The sequence below is a fragment of the Polypterus senegalus genome, chromosome 15 (assembly GCF_016835505.1).
Source record: "Polypterus senegalus isolate Bchr_013 chromosome 15, ASM1683550v1, whole genome shotgun sequence".
NCBI classification, from domain to species: domain Eukaryota; kingdom Metazoa; phylum Chordata; class Cladistia; order Polypteriformes; family Polypteridae; genus Polypterus; species Polypterus senegalus.
Window position 1 is genome coordinate 32931745 of NC_053168.1, and position 26169 is coordinate 32957913.

The 26169-nt window shown below is 34.0% G+C and overlaps 1 protein-coding gene across 1 annotated transcript in view; it reads right to left on the reverse strand.

Moving 5' to 3' along the window:
* Positions 1 to 7183: 7183 nt before the first annotated feature.
* The window catches only part of bop1 (BOP1 ribosomal biogenesis factor), a 163349-nt gene continuing 144363 nt past the window's right edge, over positions 7184 to 26169 (reverse strand). Inside the window, exons 9-16 of the mRNA XM_039737398.1 lie at positions 25390 to 25470; positions 24745 to 24814; positions 14636 to 14768; positions 14101 to 14281; positions 10878 to 11166; positions 10682 to 10766; positions 9529 to 9636; positions 7184 to 7668 (exon numbers count right to left, since the gene is read on the reverse strand). Of these exons, the coding sequence (XP_039593332.1) occupies positions 7515 to 7668; positions 9529 to 9636; positions 10682 to 10766; positions 10878 to 11166; positions 14101 to 14281; positions 14636 to 14768; positions 24745 to 24814; positions 25390 to 25470 (1101 nt within the window). The 3' untranslated portion in view covers positions 7184 to 7514. The remainder of the gene's footprint in view (positions 7669 to 9528; positions 9637 to 10681; positions 10767 to 10877; positions 11167 to 14100; positions 14282 to 14635; positions 14769 to 24744; positions 24815 to 25389; positions 25471 to 26169) is intronic.

A 26169-nucleotide genomic window follows, 5' to 3' on the forward strand; every position in this document is an offset into this window, starting at 1 on the left:
TTAAGGTGGGTGCCAAAAGTTCATAGGCCTGTTTTAGCTCCAATTAAAAAGCAGTAAAGCCTGAGGTTCACATTGCAGGTGCCACAAATTGGGGTCAGACGGAATCGAGTCTGTTAGTTTGCTGAAAGACAGATTAGTTGGTCATAAAAACCAGGTCATTATCTGTCACAGCTCTGCAGAAAGCAGATGGATGGTATGTGTTGCATCTGCCAAAATCTACAAAATGGAAATGCGGAGGACTCTTTTCATGGAAAGAAATGATAATAGCATTCAAGATCTTTATAAACTAGACTAACACCCAGGAGCAACTAGTTTAGAAAATCTTGGAACCACTGTAACTTTATTTTAGCTTCTGTAGAGATAAGCCACAAGGTTGTAGGTTTTGAACCACAAATCAAAAAAGGCAAGGGTTCAGGCTCTCTAAATGGCCTACATCATTGTGGGTGAAATGGACAAGATATCCCAGGTTTCCATTTTCTCCCAATGCTGCAATCTTAGACTCTAAGCGGAAAGAGGTGTATTATAGGAATACTTCATCAAAGAAAATACGATCCAGGTGAAAAATGGAAGAACATCCACTATCAGAATGTCTCTTGGGCATTACCCTCATACTAATCATGTAAGCCAAATATGGCATTTTGCAGTTGTGCTGAACTTGGAGTAAAGGAGCAAATGGCTAATATATTCCCTTTGTTTTGTATTTTCAGAAAAGTATTGAATTATTTTATAAATAAATTAAGTATTAAATCAAGAGCAACCTCATGTTCCTCCCCAGCTTAAAACAAGAAATGCTATTTCATTTTGCGTGTAGGCATTTTATGCTCCCTTGAGGCTAACAGAGCATAAAGAGAGAAAGAAGGAAAGGCACTATAGAACCTTCTTGATGATTGGCGAGATGTGCTGTGCCCATTGCAGGTCATCATTAATGGTCATTTCAATAAAACTAAAGCTGCTTGCTAGAAATTAGTGAACTTGGTGGTGTTCACTTTATCGTGAGTTTGGTGACATTGTGTAAATGTTGGGGAACTAATGCATTAAAGTCAATGGGGAAGGACATACTGATTATAATGGTGCAATGGTCTTCTATGTGTCCCTGAGAGCTAGGAAGTGTCTGTCAATTAATGCTGGATTATTCTGGCTAAAAATGTGACCTGAGCTGTACTGCAGCAGTGCCAACCACTGTTCCACCAATCCTCAAACAACAAGATACAGACAGAAGAAATAATAGAAACAAAATACAATAAACATCCACATCCAACTAGCAACAAGTACTAAAAAAATCATTGCACTCACAGAGTTCCAATGTTTGAGGTACACACTGGCCTTGCCATGAAGCATTAGTGTGGGGACTGAATCATTCCATTATTTGAAGCTGCTGGTTCACGTAGCTGAAATGTCTGTTTGGTCTCCCATCTATCTGTGCAGATGCTTTGCACTTTTTTCTTCCATCAAGAAGTTGGAGAAGCACTGTAAATAGCAATACATTTTTCGTTATAGTTCTCATAATGTACTCATAACAGTAAGGGTGGGACTGTTCTTCTGACAGGTAGCAGGTTAACATCTTCTCTCATTGTTGATCGGACCAACCTAGAATGGTGGTGCCATTCCTAAATTTAATGATGGAATCTGGAATATTTCACTTAATGTGTTTGTGCACCAGTCTTTCACATCTTTTTTATCAGAGTGCCCTTCCTCTCTAGTCAAGGAGCCAGGCCACTTTTCTTTTCTTTTCTATGCCATGGGTCTAAGTATAGTGCTTTCTGGAACAGGAGGACAACCACAGGATAAAAGTGGCAGCTTTCAAGCTCTGATTAGATACAAGTTAATTCAAAGCACATCAAAAACTCACGCTTACGGAAGGGAACATTTATCTGGTTGTTCATCCCATTCCATGTGTAAAGACATTCAAAGACAATTCCATACCCATAAACTAAAGTGATTCTCTCCTTTTTGGGATCCCACATCACAATTACAACAGCAGCTCTCTGCCCATATAATTATCATAAGAAAATGTCCTTCGGCAAGCAATTTCCTTTTAACCCTCAAACCCGCCTAATTTTTTTTTCCACAGCCACAGCTTTTTTCCAATTACTTGTCACTGTTGACACATTAAAGCACAGAACAAAGCATAGCAAAAAAAGAAAATAACAATGATATATGATCCTACTCACTACACCAAAGCAAATACGGGGTAATATTCTGAGCCACTGTATATACAAACAAAAGTCAAACTATTAAAACTTTAGCTGTAACAATCCTTGATATTAATTACAGCGGCACACAAACAAATGTAAATTAGTTCTCCACCTGTGGGCTTGTGAACACTTTGAAAATCAGCTTCACAGTGCACAGAGGCAGGCATCAGTCTGGCAGCTTTTTTGTGGAACATACTGAGCAGCGGCAGTGCCAAGGATGTATTTTTTTTTTACTCATGCTAGGCTATTTTCTAAATTTTGAAAGTAAAACCTTTAGATAACGACAGGATATCCTTTACTCTAGTTGTGGTTAAGAATTTGAGGGATAATGAAATGCATAAAAATAGTTAATGAAATGCCAAATGCTAGGGAAAATCTTACACTGCTGCTGCAATGTCAGTAATGTGTGCTTGGCGGAATCTCCTTCTAGTCAATCAGCGGTTGAGCTGCATAGCATAAGAACCACTGGCAGCCAGCTGTGGCTAAAATGAAGGCCCTTTATTGGTGCTGGCCTTAATAGCATGCTTCACTAGCTCAGACTAATCCCACTATGGGGTCACGTAAGGTGGGAGGCAACAGGATGTCCCTTCTGGTTCTCCCTCTTGTCGAGGCCTAAAAATGGGCTTGATTTGACAATGGTATGGCTCTTTACTGCTCTGGCTAACCTTGAATTTAAAGCAATGTTGCCATATGCGAATATTACATTTTATTTAAAAAGTGATTGCCAAAGAAGCACTAGCACAATCCCTTGCTGGAGCGTCTCTAAAGGTGTTTATATTTGTAGCAAATGTAAGTCTGGGATACTAGAAGTTTGCTGTTAGGATGACACAAGTGAAAAAAATCTATTTAGTCATAGTTAAATCACACAGTCCATGCTACAGAGTGCTTGACATCATGACACCTTTGACTCATTTCATTCTGTTAGTCATTAAGGTCATAGAGCAAAACTGAAAAAGGTCAGAAGAGACCCTTGGTGTTGAAAATGGCATAATAGGACCTTGCATATACAGAAAGAGAACCAGGCCAATAAACGTGTGTTAAAGAGAAATTGATTCAGGGGAGATTGGTGGTCTGGATTATACAGATAAAACACCTTGTTTTTAAACAGTGGCAAAGCTGTCAGTGTATGAATTCAGATCATTAAAATATAGGCCTGACCACATTACATTGACTGTAGAAAGCTCCTGCCATTACACAAATATTACTGCAGGACTCCCCACTACAGGACACAGCAAATGTATTGCTAATGCTATACAGATAACTACAAATTATTCAAAGTTGAGGTAAAATGGTATATATCACTACTATTGTATTGCATCAAAACCTATGTGTTTGGGACATTGTGAGCATACCTGTGGACTATTTGACACAAGTACATTGACTTTTTTTTAATGAATGTTTTAATATTTTTTGCTGTTAAAATTGGTTCTCCACTGAAGTACACTGTATCAAGAATTTCACAATCTCTATTCTCCATAAACATATGAGCTTAAAGGTTTTTCTCAGCCATAACTACAAATAATCTGGGTAAGATTTATATATTAATAAAATCACTTTTGGGTTGACTAATCTATTAAACATCGTACATGCATTAAAACTGTATACCTGGTTGAAAAATGGATGAATGCAATTTGCACATGTAGGAATAAACATACTTTGATAACTGACAGTGATTAATGACTCATTTCCAGTATTCAGTCATGAAACAGGAAATCTTTTGCAGTTAAGCACACTTGCTCATACTATTTAGTCCATACACATATGGGGAAGATAGGCAAACTTCATAATGACCTGACCAGGTTAGCAATCAAGTTTGAGCTCCTGAGGCTGTCTGGCATGAATGCTGGCTCTGTGCTGTCACTTTGACCATGTTAAAAAAAAACCCAATAATTTAGACTGATTGAGCTCAGAATCAACAGATCATAAAATTAAAACAAAACAGTATTTAAGCTTATAACCCATTGAATTATAAAATTACTGAAAAGGCCAGATGAAGTTTAGAAAGAGGCACTATTTGACCGTTTAGCTAGTTATTTCACTAAAGAGTGAGAGTTTAGTTAATGTGCAGACTAATTACATGATCCATTGGAATAAGTTGAAGATGTGCAAAACTAACAAGGATAATCACCTCTTATTTATATCACCAGGTACTTGCTGAAAGAACAGAAGGAAACTGTTACAAATTTATCATGTAAAATGAAGGGCTATTAGATTCTTTATTCAATTACCCCTGGGAATAACTCAAAAGGCTAAAAGACCAAAAAGACAGATATAATACTTGAGGTATTTCAGTGATTATCCGACATATATTTTCAGTATTTACATAGGTACATGCAGCACAATTAAGGAAACCACTGTTAAAAATGTTTATAAAGGGGAGGGTGTATCTATGCACCTAAAGGTATTTTCTACACTGGAATTTTGGTTCTAATGGCTCATTAAACATTACATTTACCAATGAGTTTTTTATTGTTGCTTATACAGTATAATCTAATTTTATGTCTACCAGAAACAGTTCAATAATTTATATTTCTAATTATTCTATGAAATAGCAAAATCATACCTTTTAAGCTGGTCACACTGTATGTTGTTCTAAATATATGTATATACACACAAAAACTGTATGCAATTTTTATATAATACAAATACTCACACAAACTAGTCTACATGACTCAATTGTTCACAAAGTAATCTGAATATTTAATTAATTAAATACAAATTTTGCTTCAGAAACTTGGTAAATGGCACTAAAATCTCCTTGCAATACCTTGAACAACCCTAGTCTTTGCAAAAAAGAATAAACATCAGAAGCTGAAAGACAATACAAAAAGGAAACATGTTATAGTAATTGCACTTAGGCAGATAATTTTCTCAAAATAAATACTACTTCTACATGACCTAAGAGGAAAAGGGATAGCAAATGGTACCACATACTGTTCAGTCTGTGTCACAAGGCGTACTCATCTGCCAAGAATCTCTGCACACACACTCAGGGAGTTACTCATCACACTAACATGTTGCTTTACAATCAATCCTACTGTTTAGTACAAACAAATTAAAACAAAGGTTACAAACTCAGTTCTTGGAAGGACACACTGACTATAAGTTTTCATTCCAGCCAGATCTTAATCAGTTGTTATGCATTAAAATGTAATAAATGATTGTTAAATGAGTATGCTTTTCAGAAAAAAGAAAAAAAAAAAAACTTTAAACAATGTAGAATATACCGTCCTATACGGCGATCTGCCTTAAATCTCACATTCTTTTTCTCCACATAATGAACAGCATGACTTGCACAAATTACCACACAAAGTAATATTTATAAATACTTCAAGGTAAAAACAAGAGCAAACACTCCAGGTGACTTACTGCCAGTAGGCATTCATAAACCATGACAAAAAATGATTCTTCCTTGGCATCCTTTGTGGGTCTAAAGCAAATAGCAAGGAAAGAAATGTTGAACACATAACTAAAACAAACTTTTTACATGTTATAGTAATAATTAACAATTGACGTGAAGTGTATAATGTGTGAAGACTGAAGTCCAAATATCAAATAAACACTTTCACAAAAGATATAACAAAACAAGCACACATTTTTGCTGCCTGTACTGATCGACACATTTGCAAAACAAAGATGCTGATGATGAGGTGTGAAGGAATTTAAGGTGGACCGGCATTACGACTTTTTTCGTAGGCTTCAGGGATTCTAGTGTTAAATATCTAACAATCCTAAAATAAGTAGAATTCACACAGTTAAGACATTTTTCAAAAACAACAACAAAATGTGACATAAAATACAACAAGCCGACTGTGTATGTACAGTATATGTACAGATTATACTGTATGAGTGAAAACATAAAACACTATAGACACTGGAGTTATTAATCAAACAGAAAGCTTGCCTGGCATACTTACAAAATGTTACAAGACACTTAATTTTACAAAATTAACATTAATTACATCAGCTCATACTAAAGAAAAGTCAAAGAATATACTACTTTGTATGCTAGATTCTGAAAACTTCATACCAAAGATTATGAAAAAAAAAATTGGAAAAGACTACAAGTTAATGACTTGAAAAAAGTTCCCTAGTTCAGTGTTTCTCAACTTGTTATGACTCACAATGGATTTGCACTGTTGTCACAAGTGGTGACACAACCCCCACACCCTTGGTGAAACAATCATGATAGTCAAAATGGGGCAGGATAGGTGCAAACCACTATAATTTTAAACAATAGCTACTTGCACAAACCGTTGTGAGTATTCCAAATTATTTGCAATCTACACTTAAGTTTCTGAAGATACTGCTTTTTGTGTCATACAGGACAAATTATATTTATCACCTTACAAAAACAGTAAAATAACCACAGTACACAATGAAATACTTAAGGACTCATGAATAATAACTTTCCATTCTATGCATGATATTCATGATACATGACTATTGAATATAGGGAGGTTGCATAACAACTACCACAGCACCCTAGCCGACATGTACTGAACTTGTGAAAGCACTGTAGCGCATTTTATACCAACTTCATTATACAGAAGCTTTGTTCTCTTACAGGATTTGTTAATGAAGGTATTGGTGTATTTTTGACCCATGTCTACTTTAAGATCTTAAGTAATGAAAATTTTGAGTATGTTAATATGAACCTTTTATTACATTACCTTTTGTCACATCTTGCAAAGATTTATAAACATAGTTATTGGAAGATGTTATTTAAATGTTAAAGGAAAAACATTAAATCAACCAGGTTTAATAAAATTTTAAGAAGGAGGTGAAATAAAGTAACTTTATTCTAAAAACATTTTTGAAAATGTATTATGTTTAATATTCATTGATTCAGAACTACTCTGTCACTGGGAACAAGTTATTTTTTCATTCTCGGGATCAAACTTATTTATGACACTTTATTTTCATACTTTCTGACTTTGTGATTAACTACTTATCTAAAATATGCTACAAAGAAAAATAAAAAATGAAACAGTTTAGATTTTTTTATTTCTTTGAAGACAGTTTATTGGCAAAAGATTTATAAGCCTATGATATTTAGAATTCATAAGCATATTGCATTTGTAAAAGAGACAGCATTTGCAATGTCATTCATTAACATTAACATATACACAAAACAATTACAAAATTACACTGCCAAACTTTTTTCTAGCTTTTTCATTATGTAAAAATGCACTTATTGATAACATTTACTTCTTAGACAAAGTTACACCAAAGAGTTTTATAATACAGGTAAAATTTGTGTTAACTGAGTTACAATACCAAAGAGAAACATTAATTTTAATCCAAAAGGCAGCCAATTTAGGTGTAAAGTCGTATTGTGGAATCTGCTCCCGATGAAAACACCCAGGGCTGGGTGGGATGGAAAAGTACATCCAGTACTCCCAGATCCCTCGTAATTTCATGTCCCTTGAGAACCTTTACAGGCACTATCAGAGGGTTTTGAAGAAGGTCACTGAAAATAAGAAAATAAATATGGTGTCATTTACTTTTCACTTGGAAGGTCACATTTATCATTAAATATTAACATATACAAAGTTCTATTTGTTAACTCAACAACTGTCTTGAGATTATCCACATAAAACATACATACTGCTTATAAGTTTTGGTCAATTTAGCTTGAGAGGGATATTTAATTTTGTGTGCATACATTCTTTGCTCAATTTGTAGTTTGCATCCCATACATCAAAAAAAGCTTCATTTAGTTTACAGTGCCTTGCATATAGACTGATCTGGTTCACTGCCTTGTTATAAAGAGGAAGTTCACTTGGCAGAACATAGGGAGATTCAAAATTAACTTACATAATTTTCCTTAAAAGAGCTAAAATTTGAGATATTTTTAACACTCTAACAAATAATTTTCCACAAACACACACAACCACCTACTGCTTCTTGACAACTTGTGTGACATATTTTTTCAGTTACCCCCTTTCAGACTTTCGTGAGGTAGACCAAAGCTAAATCTTTTATTATTGACACTTACAGAAAACACACCTATATTGAAAAAAGCAAACTAACAGTTAATTAGAACATTTCAAAATGTAAAACTAGAAAATATACATGTCATATACAGAAATATTGCACACAATGGATTTGAAAGGATTACTTCAACATTGGGAAGGACAGGGATGCAGTTGCAAGTTATGTAAACTGAGTTTCTGAGTGGAGTTGTAGGGGTTAGCAAGTATGTGAAGGTATGCTCTATTTGTACTAGCAAGAAATACAAAAATCATTCTGGTTATCAGCACAGGTAATGAGAAGTATACTATTGAGCTCACACACCTAATTCAGCTTGGGAATAGCAGCCATTTGTAATATGATCCTAAGTAGCATTTTATTTAAGTAGATGTGTGAATGTTCTTTTCTACATTTTATCTTAAGGGGCATGACTGTTTACTGATATGCCTAACCTTGCTATGTCATCTAGCAACCCTTAATTCTTTTACTTACGAACAAAGCAAATTAGCTTTGTTACTAATGCAGAGGCAGAGGCTAGTAGAGTATGTACTTAGCATGCTCAATCACTGTGTTTTCTTGCCTATGTGTCTACCAAATGTAACCAGTACTGTATGCAGCCGCACAAAAAGCTCTGCTACACGTAAATGACTACCAGTAGGTGACCATTTAGTGGTAAAACCATAATGTAATTTCAAGTGCCTAAATGTGCATCCTATATGCGCTACCTCCGGTAGTATAGCCCATTTGTGGGGAAAGAGGTACTTTAAGTGATTCCTCAAAACAGCCAGCACATACCTCTCAATCGTCAGTTAGTGGTTGATTTTTGTGCCATCATTATGTCTTTTTTAAATCAATGAGGTAAATTATCATTAACAAAAACTGTAGCATGTTTAAGCATAATGTTAACATACTATACACACAAGTGGTTCAATTTAGTTTAAATTATTTGTGTTTTGTAGTTTAAAGTACAGAATTATTGGCTGTCATTTTAGTTTGAAAGTTTAATGTAAAATAAATAATAAAATATTATACGTTATTGACAACTTGCCTTTAACAAATATTTTTCAGTTGCAAGTTCCAACACAGGTTATGAATGTTCACAAACAAAATTGTTTTGGATTTTTTCATGAAATGTGAAAATGTGTTAAACGTTCTAAGTAAGTCTAAATCAAACATCCTGCAATTGCCAATAGAAATTAAATAAAACTGTGCTCCAAAATGATTTAATGAGGATTAATGTGTTTAGGCATACAGACTGCACAAGTACTGTAATATAGTGCAGATTTCTAGAGGAAAAACACTCCCAGCATTTGCAAAACAAAGATTTTTAATTAAGAAACAACAAGGAAAAACTTACTTATAAACCATGCCGTGGCAGACAATAATGCTTCCATCATCAGAAGAGGAGGCAAAAAGTGGGTAATGCTTATGGAATGCCACACCTCTGAGCGCTTTCTTGTGGTGCCTATAAAATAGTTTTGCATGCATATTAAAAACAATTACTTATCACAAAAATCAGTTTTTAAGTTTTTAAATTCATATAGTAGTTGATACTTTGAAGGATGCTTTATATAATCAACACTGAAATGTAATTTACACAGTTGAAAAAGAAAAAAGCCTGTCCTTAAACAACAAAAGGTGAGAGACTGGAACAAAAGAGATGAGGTATACTTGAAACAGTTAAACATTAGTTATTAGTTAGCCACCAAATTCTCATTTCAACACTTGCGTCTTTTCAATTGTTATAAAAGACATTTCTTAGAATTAAAAACAAACATACACGCAAAGTAATTTAATGTTGTTCATTCAATATCCTACATAATATTGTATACACAAAACAATAATTTCAAATTTAAGAATGATATTATTTGATGCAAGTATGTGCGAAATATTCAGGGTTAGGTAACACTTCACCAAGAGCTTGCTATAACTACAGGTCAAAAACACTTATGAGCAATAACTAACAATAAAGAGAAGAGGATCTATATTTATGTAGAATGCAATTAAAACTGTTTTAAAGAATCACTAAAAGCAAAACAAGCACCTTTAAAAACATAGGAAATTGTTTTTCACTTAGTATTTAACATTGTACGTACACTCCTCCACTATTGTAAAAATGAAAAGCAACACTCTGCATCTTTTTTAATAAGTTTTAAAAAGATTCTGCTGTTTCTAAATTTAGTCTTACTGGCAGATTTTTGACTCTCTACATATGAGACACAAAATTATTATTTTTTTTCTTTTTTGAGTTTAATTGATTAACATATTCCTTTCTGGTCACAAAATACCATGAAATGTGTTCTGAATTAAAAGCAGATTTCGTAAATTATTGAGAAAGTGAAATATAAACCTGTATTTTAACCTATATATATATATATATATATATATATATATATATATATAAACTTTTTATTTATAGAATAAACTGATCATCCAAATAATTCAAGTAAAGGGGATCACTTACTGTGTATCTATTATTTTCAGACATTTTTTTTTTTTAATTAACTTACCGCAAAACTTTATAAGGCTTTGTAGACAAATCAAGATCAAACCAGGTCAGCTTACTGTCATAACTTCCACAAATAATGTTGTCACCTACGAAACAAGTTTCACTGTTTAAAGCACATAATGAGAAATAATTTGCACTGGAACACAATGAAACATGCAGTTTAATGTTAAGTTTTGCATTAGTTAAACTGGACGTACCTCCCGGATGGATATCCATACTGGAAATCCACTTGCAGCTTGCTACCAGCTTTTTGGTTAGTTCTTGCTTAATGAGATTGTAGACTCGCACATAACGTTGAGTAGCCACAAAAAAGAAGGGTCGGACAGGATGAAAAGAGACACACTGAACCAACCCCTTTGCCTTATTGAAAGGGCACTGGCTTCGTCTTTTACTTAGCTGGTGAATTAAGACTTGCATATTTCCATTGTCCAAGAGAACAGAGGCAAAATAATCACCCTTGCCATGCCAGGTGACTTGCTTAACAGGCTGTTTGGGGAAAAACAAACCAAAAAAGTATTTCATTTGTACGTGTTACAAAACAGTATTTGCACAAAACTTTACTTGACTTGGCATAATAAAAATTACTAAGGATATAGTAATCAAATCTAGCTTTGCAACTGTCTACACGTTTGTCAGCATTACATTTTATGCTTAGCTTTGCTCAAAAAGTGTGTCATGTCAAGAAATGAAAAGTCTTCACTCATGAATATGGACAACTGTCTAAAAGCATATCTACTTTGGAGATATGGGCCAACTTATACCAAAATTTAAAAGAGAGAACTGATGTTTTGAGTACATCATGTGTAACAGGTGGCCACAGCCATTACTCGGCAGGGACACCGGCTGGATTGAAGGACCGGGGAAGAGAGCATTTGCGAGGCACTACCTACCCAGGGACACTAGAGGGATTTCTGCAGGGCACGATGGGAGTTGTAGATTGGTACAGCCCTGTTGGTTTTTGTGGGAGCTGCCAGGGGGAGTTGCAGAGCCCTACAATGGACTCCTACTACACCTGTGAGTGATGCCAGGTAACACTGATGAGCCAACTGGAGCCCTCCCAGGAGATGAATAAAAGAAGCCACCTCACTCCATTCGGGGAGCCAGAGTCAGGAGGAGGTGGACAAAGCTTGCCAGGGAGAGGAGTCAAGGTGGGGAAAGAGAGAAGAAAATGACTGTGCTTTGGTGTTTTTGCTTATTTGTATTATGCTGCTGTCAGGAGCGAGGAAAAGCACTTTCCCAAAGAAATAAAGTGTGTTGTGTGCTGCACTTGTGTTTCTGCCTGTCTGTGTCGGGTGGCTGTACACACCCCAGTGGGCTACACATTACTGTGTTGGGAATTAGCATGTACTATTATTGTGCTAAATTTAACCTTTAACCTATATTTTTATATTCTGCTCTTTCACTATTTTTGTTTTGTTTTTTTTAAGAATATTTGTGTTTGGTTAATTTTAAATCGGTTAAATAATAAGATAGAAGACTAATCCAGCAAAAGAAAGTTAACTCATAATAGTGTAAGTTTTGTATTTATTACCAAATTATAAAACAAACAAATAAATTTCAGATTTTGCTGTGAACATCATTTTTGTTGACAGCCATCTTGGTGAATTGCCGCTGAGGCTCTTCTCACCAGGAAAAACAAAATGAAAATAATAAAGACAATTTTGTAAAGGATACCACTCATTCAATGATGAAATAAATAACAAACGTAAAAGGTTTGTAAAGAAGATAAACCTATGCTTTTAATTCTCAACATGTGGAGCTAAATTAGACAAATCAATATTCTACCTCCAATATTTTGCTACGAGAAGAGGCATGCTAGATGGCAAAAAAATTTCATTTCAGACTGCTGGGCACTGTAGAAATGCTTCATGCAACTGGCAACACAATTTGTAGGAGTTGTCCTATCAGGTAAATTCATATTTTGACGCTCCTCTTCAACATTCTGCTTCTAAAAATGTGGAAGCCAGTGACCAGCAAAGACATGCATTTAAGTAACATTACATTCTAGCAATTTCTCCATTTTGCATTCAGAATTTAAAGTGGATTTCATTGATTTATCAACAATGGAACCTAAACCTTAAGTTTCCTTCAAAACTATTTAACTATTTTTAAACTAAACTGGGTTTAAGATCACGTTCCACATACTCCTCTATGAAACTGCAGCTCATTGACTGTACCTGTTAAGATACCGTACAATGATTCCTTTTGCACTGGAAACTGTATCACTTCCTGTGAATGAGTCATACAAGTCTCATTCATTTAATGCTCAAACTGAATTAAAACCATAGCTATCAGGTAGTTTGCAAACTACATAGCAAATCTCACAAGCAGTGTGTTGTTAGCAGTCAACAGGTTAAAAAAAAAAACAAAGGAGAAACACAAAGGCAGCTCATTTTCTTATTTTAATTATGCATTTTTCTATTTGTTTTGTTAGTGTCACCTCTGTTTATTACACGTTTTAACATTTGTAATGGTAAGTATATGAATTATTTGATTACATTTTTGTGATCCAGATGAATCAAAAGAATCAATTGTCTTATATCATGTAGCTCAAAAGAATCATAACAGCAGAGTAAACTGTAATGCTCATCACTATAATGGAAACTTACAGAAGAAAGAACTTAAAATGTAAGATACAAATACAAATATTTCAACATTTTTTATGAATGGGAATCTTAAACTACAGCTCTTTTCTGAATGCTGAATATAAGAAAGACAAAAAGACAAGCTAATTTAACAATGAGACTAATTAGAGGGAAAATGATTGAATGGTTGTGAAACTGGTTGAACAAAAACCTGTAAGCCACAGGAGGTCTTTTTAGGACTAGAGCTGGGAACCATTGTTCTAGACTGTGAAATAGCTGATGTAATGTAAGAATGCTGAAACTAGTAAGTTATGGCAAATATTACTTCTGAATAAAGTATTGTAATAGCTGAAAATGGCAGGATATTTTCTTCTGTTTCATCTTTCACTGAACAATGTTAATATTTTTTTGGCATAAAGTTATACTGGCTTTTGGGATCAGGGGCCAAAATTGAAAAGATTATACTGGCTAGTAAGATGGCATTTAATATTTAAGAAGTCTGACCTAAATTAAAGTATAATTTAAGCTGAAGTGTGGCTATAAGGATTTTATTTAACATGTAAGAAAAAGTTTGCATTTTTTGTTCAGATTAACATTAAAATAATAATAATGTTATTTTTTCTCTGTATACCTCCTCTTTGGTGTAACAAGTGTTCATTTAAATGAAAATTATTGCTCTTACATGCAAGTCAGCATTCACAGATTCAGAAAGTAATAAAACACACACCCATTTCTGCCATGCTAATTTTGCTCTGTATATATACATTCAGTTCATTTCCACTCATTAGACAAAGCATCAATTCACTTTTGTAAAAAAAGATAAAACAAATAATACCTTTGGATGTCTAATAGTGATTCGGAAACCTTGATTAAATTCTTCACCCTCTGAGGAGACCCACTTAACGCTTTGGGATTTCTCTTCCTCTGGCTCCACATATGAAGAGATCAAGAGATCAGTGGCACTGGAAACCATTTTGTCTCCCAGGAAAGGGTTCAATAAAATAACATTCTGTTCCCTATATTCAGCAAAAACAAACATTTCAAATCTTGAATTTGTTGTCTCTTACCTTAAACATCAAAATGCAAACAAATAACTAATAAACTATTACAAACATACATTTACCACACTTATTAAAAGAAAAATAATGCACTGCAACACAGGCACAACAAAAAATTTGTACATCAATTTTGCACGTTTAGTGATTTGCTTTTTAGAAAATACTTTTTTTTGTAGCTACAATGCTTATATTCTGTGTTTAATCTTTGGCTACAGCAGAAATGTGTAATGAACAACAATAGTATAAGCTACTTCAAACAAATTACCATTAACCTTGAATTTGTAACTGAATAACATTCTGGATGTAACTTACACAGAAAATGCAAGCAGGCTAAATGCTGGGTTGGGATTCCATGCAATACTTTTTACAGCTCCCTCTACTTTGATGGTTTTCAAGCAGCGAGCTGTGCTGACTTCCCACAGCTTGACAGTGCAATCATCACAGCCTGAAAATGGAAAGAGATACCAAAACAAAAACCAATGTTAAGTTTACATGGTTTACACAGAACATGTGTGCACAAAAGACATACTGATCACTAGACTAAGAGTACAACAGAAATAATACCCCAGAATAAAAGATCTCTTTATCAAGACATCAGGCTGGAGATCAAACATCAAGTTAACCAAATAACAGTCACTGGTCTGATTGTGTTTGACTAAAATATTGTTTTATTGCATTAAATGCTTTTATTTAAATTAATAAATATGTAAAATGTTCCCAAAACAAAGAGTGTTTCTCGATTCATAATGTTACAGTTAAATATTCCACAACACACTATTTTATATATAATCTGAATTGTTCAGTTGATCGAGTCACAAGTATTTTGAATTAGAAAATATCTTTTTTTATATTTGATGAATTTAACAATATTAAGGAAACTATTATTAAAATGTACTTAATAGCGGCTTTGTGGTAAAAACACATACCAAACATTTTAAAAAGAACCCATTTGAAAAACTCTAAGTGCACTACTGTAGAACAGAGCAGAAAGCAACTTGTTACTCATTGTGCATTTTCTAGTGTTGCCAATTATGTGACATGGTTTAAATCCTGATCACTTCCAGCTTTTCACAGTAAATGGTTGAAAAATAATATTAATAATGTTAATTCGCTGAATTTACTCATTAGAAGTAATAAAAAATAAACAAAGAATGACAAAATGTAAACTGGCTTATTTAAGAAAAAGAAGTACTGTATATTCTATTAACCCAGTAGATAAAGTTAACGTTAACATGTAAAGAAGCTAGTTGTTGTAAATTTGAGTGACTTACTTAAATAGAGCCACAGGCTTTAGGTTTGAGGGTACAAAATTTATTTGAAATTTGCAATTCAAGTATTAAGAATCAACTGTTCGTGTTTATGTATAAATGTATCACTGCTGACATTAATTATGAAATGTAAAATAAGTATGTGTTTGTGTACAAATCTTTACCACTGAAGTAAGGTAAAAAAGTAATTTTCTGTAACTTCACATTTTACAACATGTTGCAATTAATATAATAAAGTTTAATCAGGAAAAGTTCATGTGCAAAAACTGTAATTTATTTGAAGCTAAAAATATTATATTGAATAAGAAAAATACACCTCTGAAATGTCAAACATACAAGTTAACATTTAACACTGCTTTTGATGATGTTGCTTTTGATGAAGTGTTTTTATTTTAGATGGAAAACAAAAAGCAAACATATTATTTATTAACATGGCAAGATTTAACTCTGTAAAAATAAACTATTCCAGAGTATCTCCCTGTTCTGATAGGAAAAAGAAGTACACTGCTGTTGTGGAGAGACAGAAGACAGTGTGGCTTAACAGAACTTGACAACTGGATAAAAGTGTGGCAAAAAAAAAAAGCAACCATGTTTGTGTTGCATTATTTTATTATAAGCCACACAATGGCATACTCTCACTTAGATTAAAAGCTTCAATGTTTTCCATGTTTTGGCAGACTCTTATGCGTTTCATAGTAAAATACAAGGTGTATTTCATTCATTAAAGCATGCTGAAATTTTAGCTCCTGTGAGTGTTGTAAACTTTGGTACAAAAAACTACCTCCAACTGAAATCAAGGTATTATTTTGAGACTCCAAAATGCAAATTACTTTTCTTAATACCTGCACGACCTATTAAAACAAAAACAACAACAAAAAAAAGTTTTTTGGCAACCACTATGAGGAGGGTGGGGTTTCATAACTAAAAAACCATAATCACTTTTTAACTACTTTGTACTGTAATGAGAGATACAGAATGGGAACTGCCCTGAAAGCCATGTCCTGTCAGTGGTTTTTTATTTAAAAAAATAAAGAACGAAAAATACCATCTAGTGAGCAAAGCTGTGGTAAAGAGCTGGAAAGTGACAGGAGTCACCATTACGACCCAATTTGATGATGTTTGAGCCTTAACTAGTGAAAAGTACATGAAACTGAAATACTCAAGTGAAAAGGCTTTTGTGGTTGCCGGGAATGCAACTGTAGCAACACTTAACTATAAATTTAATGTGGCAGAGTTGGAAATGATTACATCTTTTAAAATTTAAGGGAGACAAACAAAACTAACAAACAAAAAATACAAAACCAAAAATGTATGCTCTTTAACCAACGGTTGTAAAGATTTCATTTCAACTTTTTTTTCTTAATCCTAGAGGATGCCAACTCATTTAGACTCAAATACGATCCATAAATGTCTTCAAGATGTTTTTTTTTCCTTTAAGTCTATAGAATTTAGTCTTCCTGCCCTTACAGATTATACTAAAGTAATGTCAATCAATGTGGAAAAAATGTAAATGCAGATTTTTTTTTTTGATTGTGACATTCTGCCCATTCCCAAGTAAATGTAAGTAAATGCTTGTTTAGCTTTCTGGCTACCTCTCTCAGGAAATCTCCTTTTAAATGAGTGGATAAAACTTATACAGTCTCCATGTTCATGCATAAAGTGAAAGACCCCTTTTCCTCTATTTTAGCAGGCTACTGCAGTCATTCTATACAAGATCGTACCGGAAGGTCACAGCTGTTGCAGGTACATGGTTCATATTTCAATTTACAGATGTGGACAAATTTGTTGGTACCCCTACACAAAAAAAGAAGAACCCAAAATTGTCTCTGAAATAACTTGAAACTGACAAAAGTAATTGGCACCCATCATTGTCTATTTCCTGTTTAACAAAATCACACTGCTTTAGAGTTTTGATTTAACAGAATATTTAAAATAATACAAATTAAAATGGCACAGAGAACAATGATGGGACCATTAACATAATATTTTGTTGCACAACCTTTAAAGGCAATCACTGCACACAAGCAATTGTTGTAGCTCCCAATTAGACTCCACTCTAATTGCTTCAGCTATTTCAGGTTTGAAGGGAGTCTTTACTAGACTGCATGTATCTTCTTACCATAGATGATCAATAGGATTTAAATCAGGACTCATAGAACGCCACTACGGCACAGTGCAATGTTTATCCTTAACCATTCTTGGGTGCTTTTAGATGTGTGTTTTGGGTCGTTATCCCGTTGTGAGGGATCCATGCCCTGTAACTGAGAGACAGTTTTCTGACACTGGGTAGTATGTTTCACTCCAGAATGTTTTGATAGTCTAGAGATTTCACTGCTAGCTGCACAGATTCAAAGCACCCAGTACCAGTTACAGCAAAGCAGACCCAAAACATAACCGAGCCTTCTCCATGTTTCACAGCAGGCATGGTGTTTTCTTTGAAATCTTCATTTTTTTCATCTGTGAACATACAGCTGATGTGACTTGCCAAAAAGTTACAGTTTTGTCTCATCTGTCCAAAGGACAGCCTCTTGGAAGCATTGTGGCTTGTCAATAAGCATTATATACAATTCCATTTTGGATTTTTTTATCCTTTTCTTTCAATAGTGAAGTCTTCCTGGATCTTCTTCCATTGAACCCAATGTCACTCAAAAAGTAATGGATAGTGCAATCAGACACTGATAGACCTTAACCTTGGAGTGCAGCTTGTATCTCTTTGAAGTTGTCCTTGACTTACTGTCTACCATTTCCATCATCCTTCTGCCCATTCTGGCATCACTTTTACTCTTGTGGCTGTGTCCAATCAGTCCCATGTCTTTAACATGTATGTATACAACATTCTTTCTGATCTCCTCAGACAAATATCTCCTTTGATGTCTCTGGTTCATGTTTGTGTGGGACACACAATGATACCAAACAACAGAGTGAAAACCTTTCTTCATTTAAGCAGGCAGAAAGATCGATTGCATGACTGGAGATGTGTGACACTAATTAAAAAAACAGCTCGTTTGGAAAAATCACTCTAATACAATTATTTATGAACTTTTCAAGGGGTACTAACAAATGTGACCGGAACATTTAAGAATATTGTTGTAAAATATGCAATACTTTAACTCTTTAAACAGTTTCTTTGCTTTACTTGATGACATATCAAAGGCATGCAGTTTTACATGGGACAACTGATTTTCATTTAGTCATTTTTCAGAGGCATACAGCCCTTTTTCCAATGACTTCTAAGGGTACCAATAAATTTGTCCATGTCTGCATGTTTTCTCAGTTTGCTTGCTACCAACGCATTTTTTTTCCCTTTTTTAACAGATTACATGACTTCTCACTATTGTTTCAAATTTTCAAAGTATCACAAACTTGCTGCAGTTTGACAAATAATTAACTGGTTGCCTGAGAGTGCTGGTGGCTGTACAAATGTTTTTGTGATCTGGTGAGTTCAGCTGCAGTTTTGACCCATCTTTTTCCTTTTAACAATCTGTTATGGTGCAACAAACTTGAGATATCAGACAGAAACATCTCTTTTTTGCTTGCACGGTTCAAAACTCCCAGTTCTAAACATATGGTTGCAATATCTGTATTATACTTCCAGCTCAGTGCTCACTAGTGGACAACTCTCACTTATAGGCACCCACCGTTATTTCTTAAGACAAAATCAGAACTGTTTCAGTTTGTTGTAACGTCTTATAGTGCAGTGTTACTGACGTTATAGGGATGTCACACTACAGAACTGCTAATTGTAGCCATGCACCCTGATTGCCACATCTCACTGTGTGGACAAAGGCTATGACTGAATTTTACTACAAACTTTGTTTAGAGTGACAGCAGTCTTTGGCTGTTGACAGACTCTCAACTCGGCAGTTAAAGTTAAATTCCAGGAACAGACTAAATGTGTAAAAGGGCTAATGATAAAGCTGTAAGACAGAAGGCAATGTCCTATCTTTATGATATTTAATTTCTCACCTGATTTAAATGAAAAGGTGGCAATACCAGGGTCTACAATAAATGGACAAATTTATTTTTCTGTGAGGTTATTCTACAAAGGTTCAGATGAGACAGGCTGTTGGCTTGAGAGATGTAATGTGGTTTTTAGAAATAAAGGTCATTATACACTCAGTGGAAATTGTGAAGTTGTGAATTCCAGGGATTTTTTCATATGTTAACAAAAATAATCAAATGCAATGGATGAAAAGTCACATTTAATTAATTCACTCTGGTTCTAAAATGACATTTTATCAAACAGTGCTCTGAAACTTTACTAAGATATTGTAAAAGTTAAAATGGTACATCAGACTGAAAAGGATAATAGCCCAGTTCACTAAGATAACTGGAGGACTGCTTGAGTGAATGCAACAAATATTTGGGAATCCAGGCTAATGACCAGGAAATTTTATGATTGTGCCATGACTAAAGTTGAGGAATTTCATCAAAGGCTATTTTGTTTATGTAACCTGAATAACTTCAGTGTTAACTGCTGTATTTCACAAATGTTCTCTGCTTTGGTTTTAAATTACTTCAATCAGTTCAATCATTTAATTTAATTTTTATATTCAATTTTCGCACTATACATTTTCTTTTAGCATTTTGGGTATCCTTTATTTTTAATGTGAACACTGGTATTATAAAGCTGGTATTAAAAATAAAGCACATACTTTGTTGCTGTTTTCAAACTTTAAACTTTTAATAGCAGAATGTAAAATAAACTCTTTAGTTTGCAGTGTAAAAATATGGCTCCATGGCATAAGAAAAAATCTTTTCATTTTAAGCTTGATTCAGACAGTTGCTGGAATTTTTATTCAAAATTAAACTGTAATTTCTAACTAGTCACAAAGCACTATTCTATCAGTTACTATTCACTCCATGGATAATGACCTAAATGTGTTTGTGATAGTAATTTCATAAAATAAGAATTATAATGAAAGCCACATATAATGGCACAAAATAAAAACTGACAACATAGTTCAAATATAGTTTAAACTCTGTTAGAGAAGTTAAAAAACACTGGGAAAAGACAATCGCTAATTAGGAGATTTTTTTCTTAAAAATTCTTTAAAGGCTGATGACAGCTACTTTTACTGTGGGAAAGTATGTTTTATTACTGCTTCTATATATTTTATTGCAAAGATTAATTTTTGCCATGAGTGTAGTGGTTTTTCATATTGAGCTTTCACAGTAATTTCTTCTGTAAAATGTACTAATATTGCTGCAGAACAGATACCAGAGTTGCAAAGATATTAAAAATTAAGACTGAAGGAGTTAAAATGCAACTTCTTACCGAACCATATTCATCTAATTATTACCTGTATGTTTCAATTTACCTTGGTGACAGAATAAGTCAAAGATAGATTCTGTGACTAGCCTTATAAATTTCATTGTCATTCAAACGTTTCTAGTTACTAAAAAAAACTTTAGTTCTTCCAATACATATTTGCTTCTCAAAGAACATTTTTATGTTATAACCTGAACTGAATCTACAACAGTCTTTAACACAATCAGTAAAAAACAACATGTCAAAATATATTATATATCACGTGTTCCAAAATGGATCGTGGTCAAAATTATTGACCCTAGAAAAGTAAGATATGTAACCAAAAAAAAAAAAAAATCATTTAGTATGGTGGACTTTGAATGCCTGCTAGCATGACATGGAGAAAGACAATGGAGAAAGCTCCATTAGGTATTCCAAGTATTATGCTTATGTAGCTGGCTGGGGTGTAAACATTGGGAGGTAGAGTTTTGAATGGGCAGCATGATTTCTGGCGGTTATTAGAATGCCTTTCTCTTTTTCAAGCTCTTGTCCTGAGCAGCAGCACTTACAGTATCGAAGAGCATTATAAAGTGGCCTATGACATGTTGCTGATTCTGCCTGTTTGTTTGTTTTTTAAGACATTTGGATTAATTTCAACATCAGAGTCCTTTTTAATTGATTCCCTTATTCAGAATGGTGGTCTGGGGTGAACTTATGAGTAAGTTCTATTTATGCATTGCAGAGTTTTCCAATTTTTAGTTAATGCAAATGTGCGTCACCTCACCTTACAGAAGATGTCAAAATACATTATATGTATACATTTCTTGCTGTTTAGTTATTTTATTTTTTTCCTAATGTTTATCTTTATAATTGCAATATTTATTTTATTTATATTTATTTTGATGTACTAATCAGTTTAATTTTGTTTGCTATGTAAATGTTTTATAATTGCAGGTACCATTAAGAATGTTATATAAAGTTTGGTTGACCATTTGGAAATATATGTGCTTTATATGTATTCATCAAACAAGTACCACTTTTTGATGAAAAATGTATGTTGAATGATTTTAACCTCCACACTTGTATCCATGTATTTAATAGCTATGGTGTAAATGCTGCCTGCCTTCTAGGTTGTTTGCTCATCTTTTTTACACAAAAAAAAACCCAAAAAAACAAACACCATTACCTTTTATACTAGTATGACTGCAGTGGTGAATGCTTTCAAGAGATATAAAAGAAAGGTCTCTAACATGGCTGGCTACATGTTCAAAAGCAGTTAAGCAAAAACCTATAAAATTACTGTTTTATGAAAAACTAGAGAATCCTATTAAGGGCAGAAACAGCTGCAGCTGATTTGTAAAGTGGTTCAGACTTTTGTCCTCTTTGCATGGTGGTGCAGATAAAAGTGATACTTAACAGTCTGGAATTGTGCGATTATTTCATGTTTGTACAACTGTCTGCTGTTTGACTGTGGAAAAAAGCAGTAAGACTTAGTAGCTAGCTTTAGTACAAATAGGCCATGCTCACTGAATGTAAGCATAACATGCCACTTTCATTCTGTTGTAATACTGTTCAGGTCCCAGATTTGCTATGTTGGTGTAAATGTGTGCTAGACAGCAAATCTGTAAAACTCTTCAGCTTTCATTTGGTGACAAGAAAATGGTCTTTAACTTTAAATATTTTTCACAAGTATTTAATTACTAGAATTTGTAATTAGTTATTGAAAGAATAAAAGTTTGCTTCTATGTAGCATCTCTTCTAGCTTTCAACATATTTTTAATAACACTGTCACAAAAAAAAAGCTACAGCTGTAAAGGACTCTATGACATATTTTACATAATAAACGATGTGTACAAAAACAATAAGGCAATTTGTAAAACTACATTTATTTGCCACAATCCTCAAGTCTACATAAATAAACAATGAGGAATAGAGAAGCTCAGAATGGAGATCCAGGGAAGAGAGACAGTAAAAACTAAAAACTAGCCAATGGATTGCTGCTGGAAAGAAAGTATTGGAATGAACAGCAAATCTTGCTTTTAGTGAGATATGTGGTTAATTATTCTGTTCATTAACTCATCTGAGACATATAAAAGTCATGTATATCCCGCTGCATGGCAGTTGCAATACGCTGCATGTGGGAGTGAAACAATAACACCTGTGTTGCCCCTGTTAAAATTAAAACATAGGATGCCACAAGTAGATAATTCCCCACACAGGGTCAGATTTATAAAACTAAAAGCTTGGTGGAAAGCTGTGTGCTCACATTTCAGCTTCAAGGATTAACATGTTTGTCACATCAAAACACATTATAATAATGGCATAGCGATATAAAATATATTATATATGCAAGTTGTCATTTAGCTGGTTTGGCTGCCCCCAGTATATACATGCAAATATTCCAAAATTTGAAATACTCCTGGTCCCAGGCATTTTGGATTTGGGATACTCTACCAGTACTTGTATTTTTTGAAGTTTACCTATATAACAATTTCAGACTGATGTTGTGTATAAATACAAGTAACAACATACTTTTAACAGCTGCACCATAATACACTGTGCTTTAAATTATAAGAAAAATATAATATTTTGTAAGCTATGTAAAAATATAATTTTTATTGACACTGCAATAGCTTATTAAGGCTTTCTTACATGATTCATTTAAAATATTAAGCCAGTCTGCTATTCCAAATGTTTCTCCACTCCAAATGCTCAAATAAAAATAACCTCAGTTCTTTTTAATAACGTTAACATTATATAAAGATATTGTCGTTTTACCTGCATTTTTATCATTCTTAATTTAATATTGTTTTTTATCAGTATGCTGCTGCTGGAGTATGTGAATTTCCCCTTGGGATTAATAAAGAATCTATCTATCTAAAGTATCTGTCTATCTATCTATCTATCTATCTATCTAATCAACATACAACTGGGTTATATAGATGTTATATTATTCATTGTCAGGCAATTCCCTTCCTCATTAGATGTTTTGGTGCTATCACAACATCTTCTGAAGGGTGTGCCCACTTGGCATGGGCTGGGTTTCATCAACCAAATGGCTAGTCCACTGGTCTCCTCCTCTTAGACCACAACCATTGTGATACTCTTTGTGCTTCTACTCCAATCTTGCTACCTATCTTAATGCCCAGGGTCTTCCTTGCCCTTCATAGTAACTGCTCAGGAAAACCCCTGACTCCAGCCACCACTGACAGGTAGTCATACTTCACCTTCCATCCATTCTTTACACATTCATCAGCTGGAAGTTTATATCTGTATAGTTTCCTCAGAAAACTCTTCAATACACTCTTTTCATGAGATTGTCAATTCTAGCATAATTGTTTTACACCAAATTAAAACAAATAACCTTAGTTCTAGCCCATATCATGTGGGAAGATGAGTCATTGTCAGATACCGGTTTATACCTTCAAGTGGTGTTTAGGGACTTGTTTCTACTCTTAACAGGATAAGCCTTGATCGTTTCTGGATTTTCTTTCAAACCCATACTTCTCCTCCAGAAGCCCAAGCAATAATGCCTGCACCCTAATTTCACCTCCTGCAAAATCTCCATTCTATGCACAAGTAATGTTTTTTTCCATCCATCCATTTTCTAACCCTTTTGTTAATTCAAAATGGGATGGGATGCTGTAAGCAACATTTTAATTGATCTAAACATATAGCTTGAGACAATATTTCCATAAAACATAAATTTTTATTTTTTATTTTTGCTGTTAATCTAACACCAGTACATCACAGCAGTCATTGTGAGGATAATAATGAGCCATCAAAGAATACCCTCTAAGTGGATGGAAGAAATCATAAGAAATGATCTAGTGAACTGTAGTTAAAAATAAAGTAATAGAAAATTCCTGCCCAAATTACTAAGGAGAAAACATTGCACTTACCAGAAGCAAGCCACTGCCCGCTGGGAGACATGCTAATGCATCGTACTAAGCTTGTGTGCCCACGGTAGACCTGTTTTACAATAAATTGGAGAGAAGAAAAAAATAATCAAATAACTTTCAAAGCATGAAACTTCCTCAATGACTCATAATAAATAACTGAACTTGTTTTTCAAATGACACAAGTATATTATTCCTCTTCTGTCAGTATGTTGTCTCCTTCTATTAATGCTCAAGTTAACCGTCTTTCTTAAACAAACATGAAACATTAACAAAGGTTTACAAAGACCAAGCACAAGCTCAAGACTTGTTAACTTTATGTTGTTAAAAGTAGAGAAACAAATAGAATGAAACTAATTACCTAACTTGCATATGTTTGGACTGTGGGAGGAAACTGGAACACCTGAAGGAAACTCGCAAGGGCAAAGAGAGAACATACAAACTCCATACAGAGAGCACCCAGAACATAAATCCTGGTCTGCTTGTTGCAAGGCAACAGCACTACCACGACACCAATGCGCCACCCCAATGCACAGTACTTACTCTATAAGATATACCGTATATGTTTATAAATGTACACAATTCCAGATGTAAATATTTACATTCTAAATCAATCTACTGTAGTATTTAAAAAATATGTCATCCTACCAATGACAGTGTAGTGGGAAAGGGCTGGAGATCCTTTGGTTTTGGCAGTTTTGGAATCAAATCTTCTGGGTCCACATTTACCTGACAAAATGTAAATATAAATAAAACAGAATTAACATTTTGCAGAAACTGATTTAACAATTTTATATATATATATATATATATATATATATATATATATATATATATAAAACATATACACACACGCACACATACATACACACACACGCAGTCATACACTGATACACAGCTGACAGAGTTTAGGCCATTAGTACTTACGCCCGAGGGCCATAGGAAAACAACAGGGAAACTGCCATGTATAGAATGAGCGACTTTGCATAGAAGCAGTTCAGAAAACCAATGGTGGCCTCTTTCAGTTGTCTTTTTTCCTGCACTGATGCAGAAACCGACTCATTTCCAAAAACCAGCAATAAGATATTGAAAAAGATCATTGCATTCAAACAGTTCCATATTTAAGGAAATGACTGGCCATGGCACATAACATTTTATTGAAGTCATGCTTCATGCAGCTGGCACCTCTATTTTGCTTCTAAGCTGTGCAGATAGGTTACACTTTTTGTTCCACCAAGGAGATAGAAACATCTTGTAAATAGTAATAAATATTTTGTTATTATTATGTCACATTGTCTCATAAGTGCCCATGGAAGGTGCTTTAAGGTTTGTTTTGATCAGCACTGCTCCACGAGGCTAATTCTTATGCAGTCAGTGTGTACTACCTTCCCTTACACAGATAAGGCATGTGATCACAAACTCAATGAT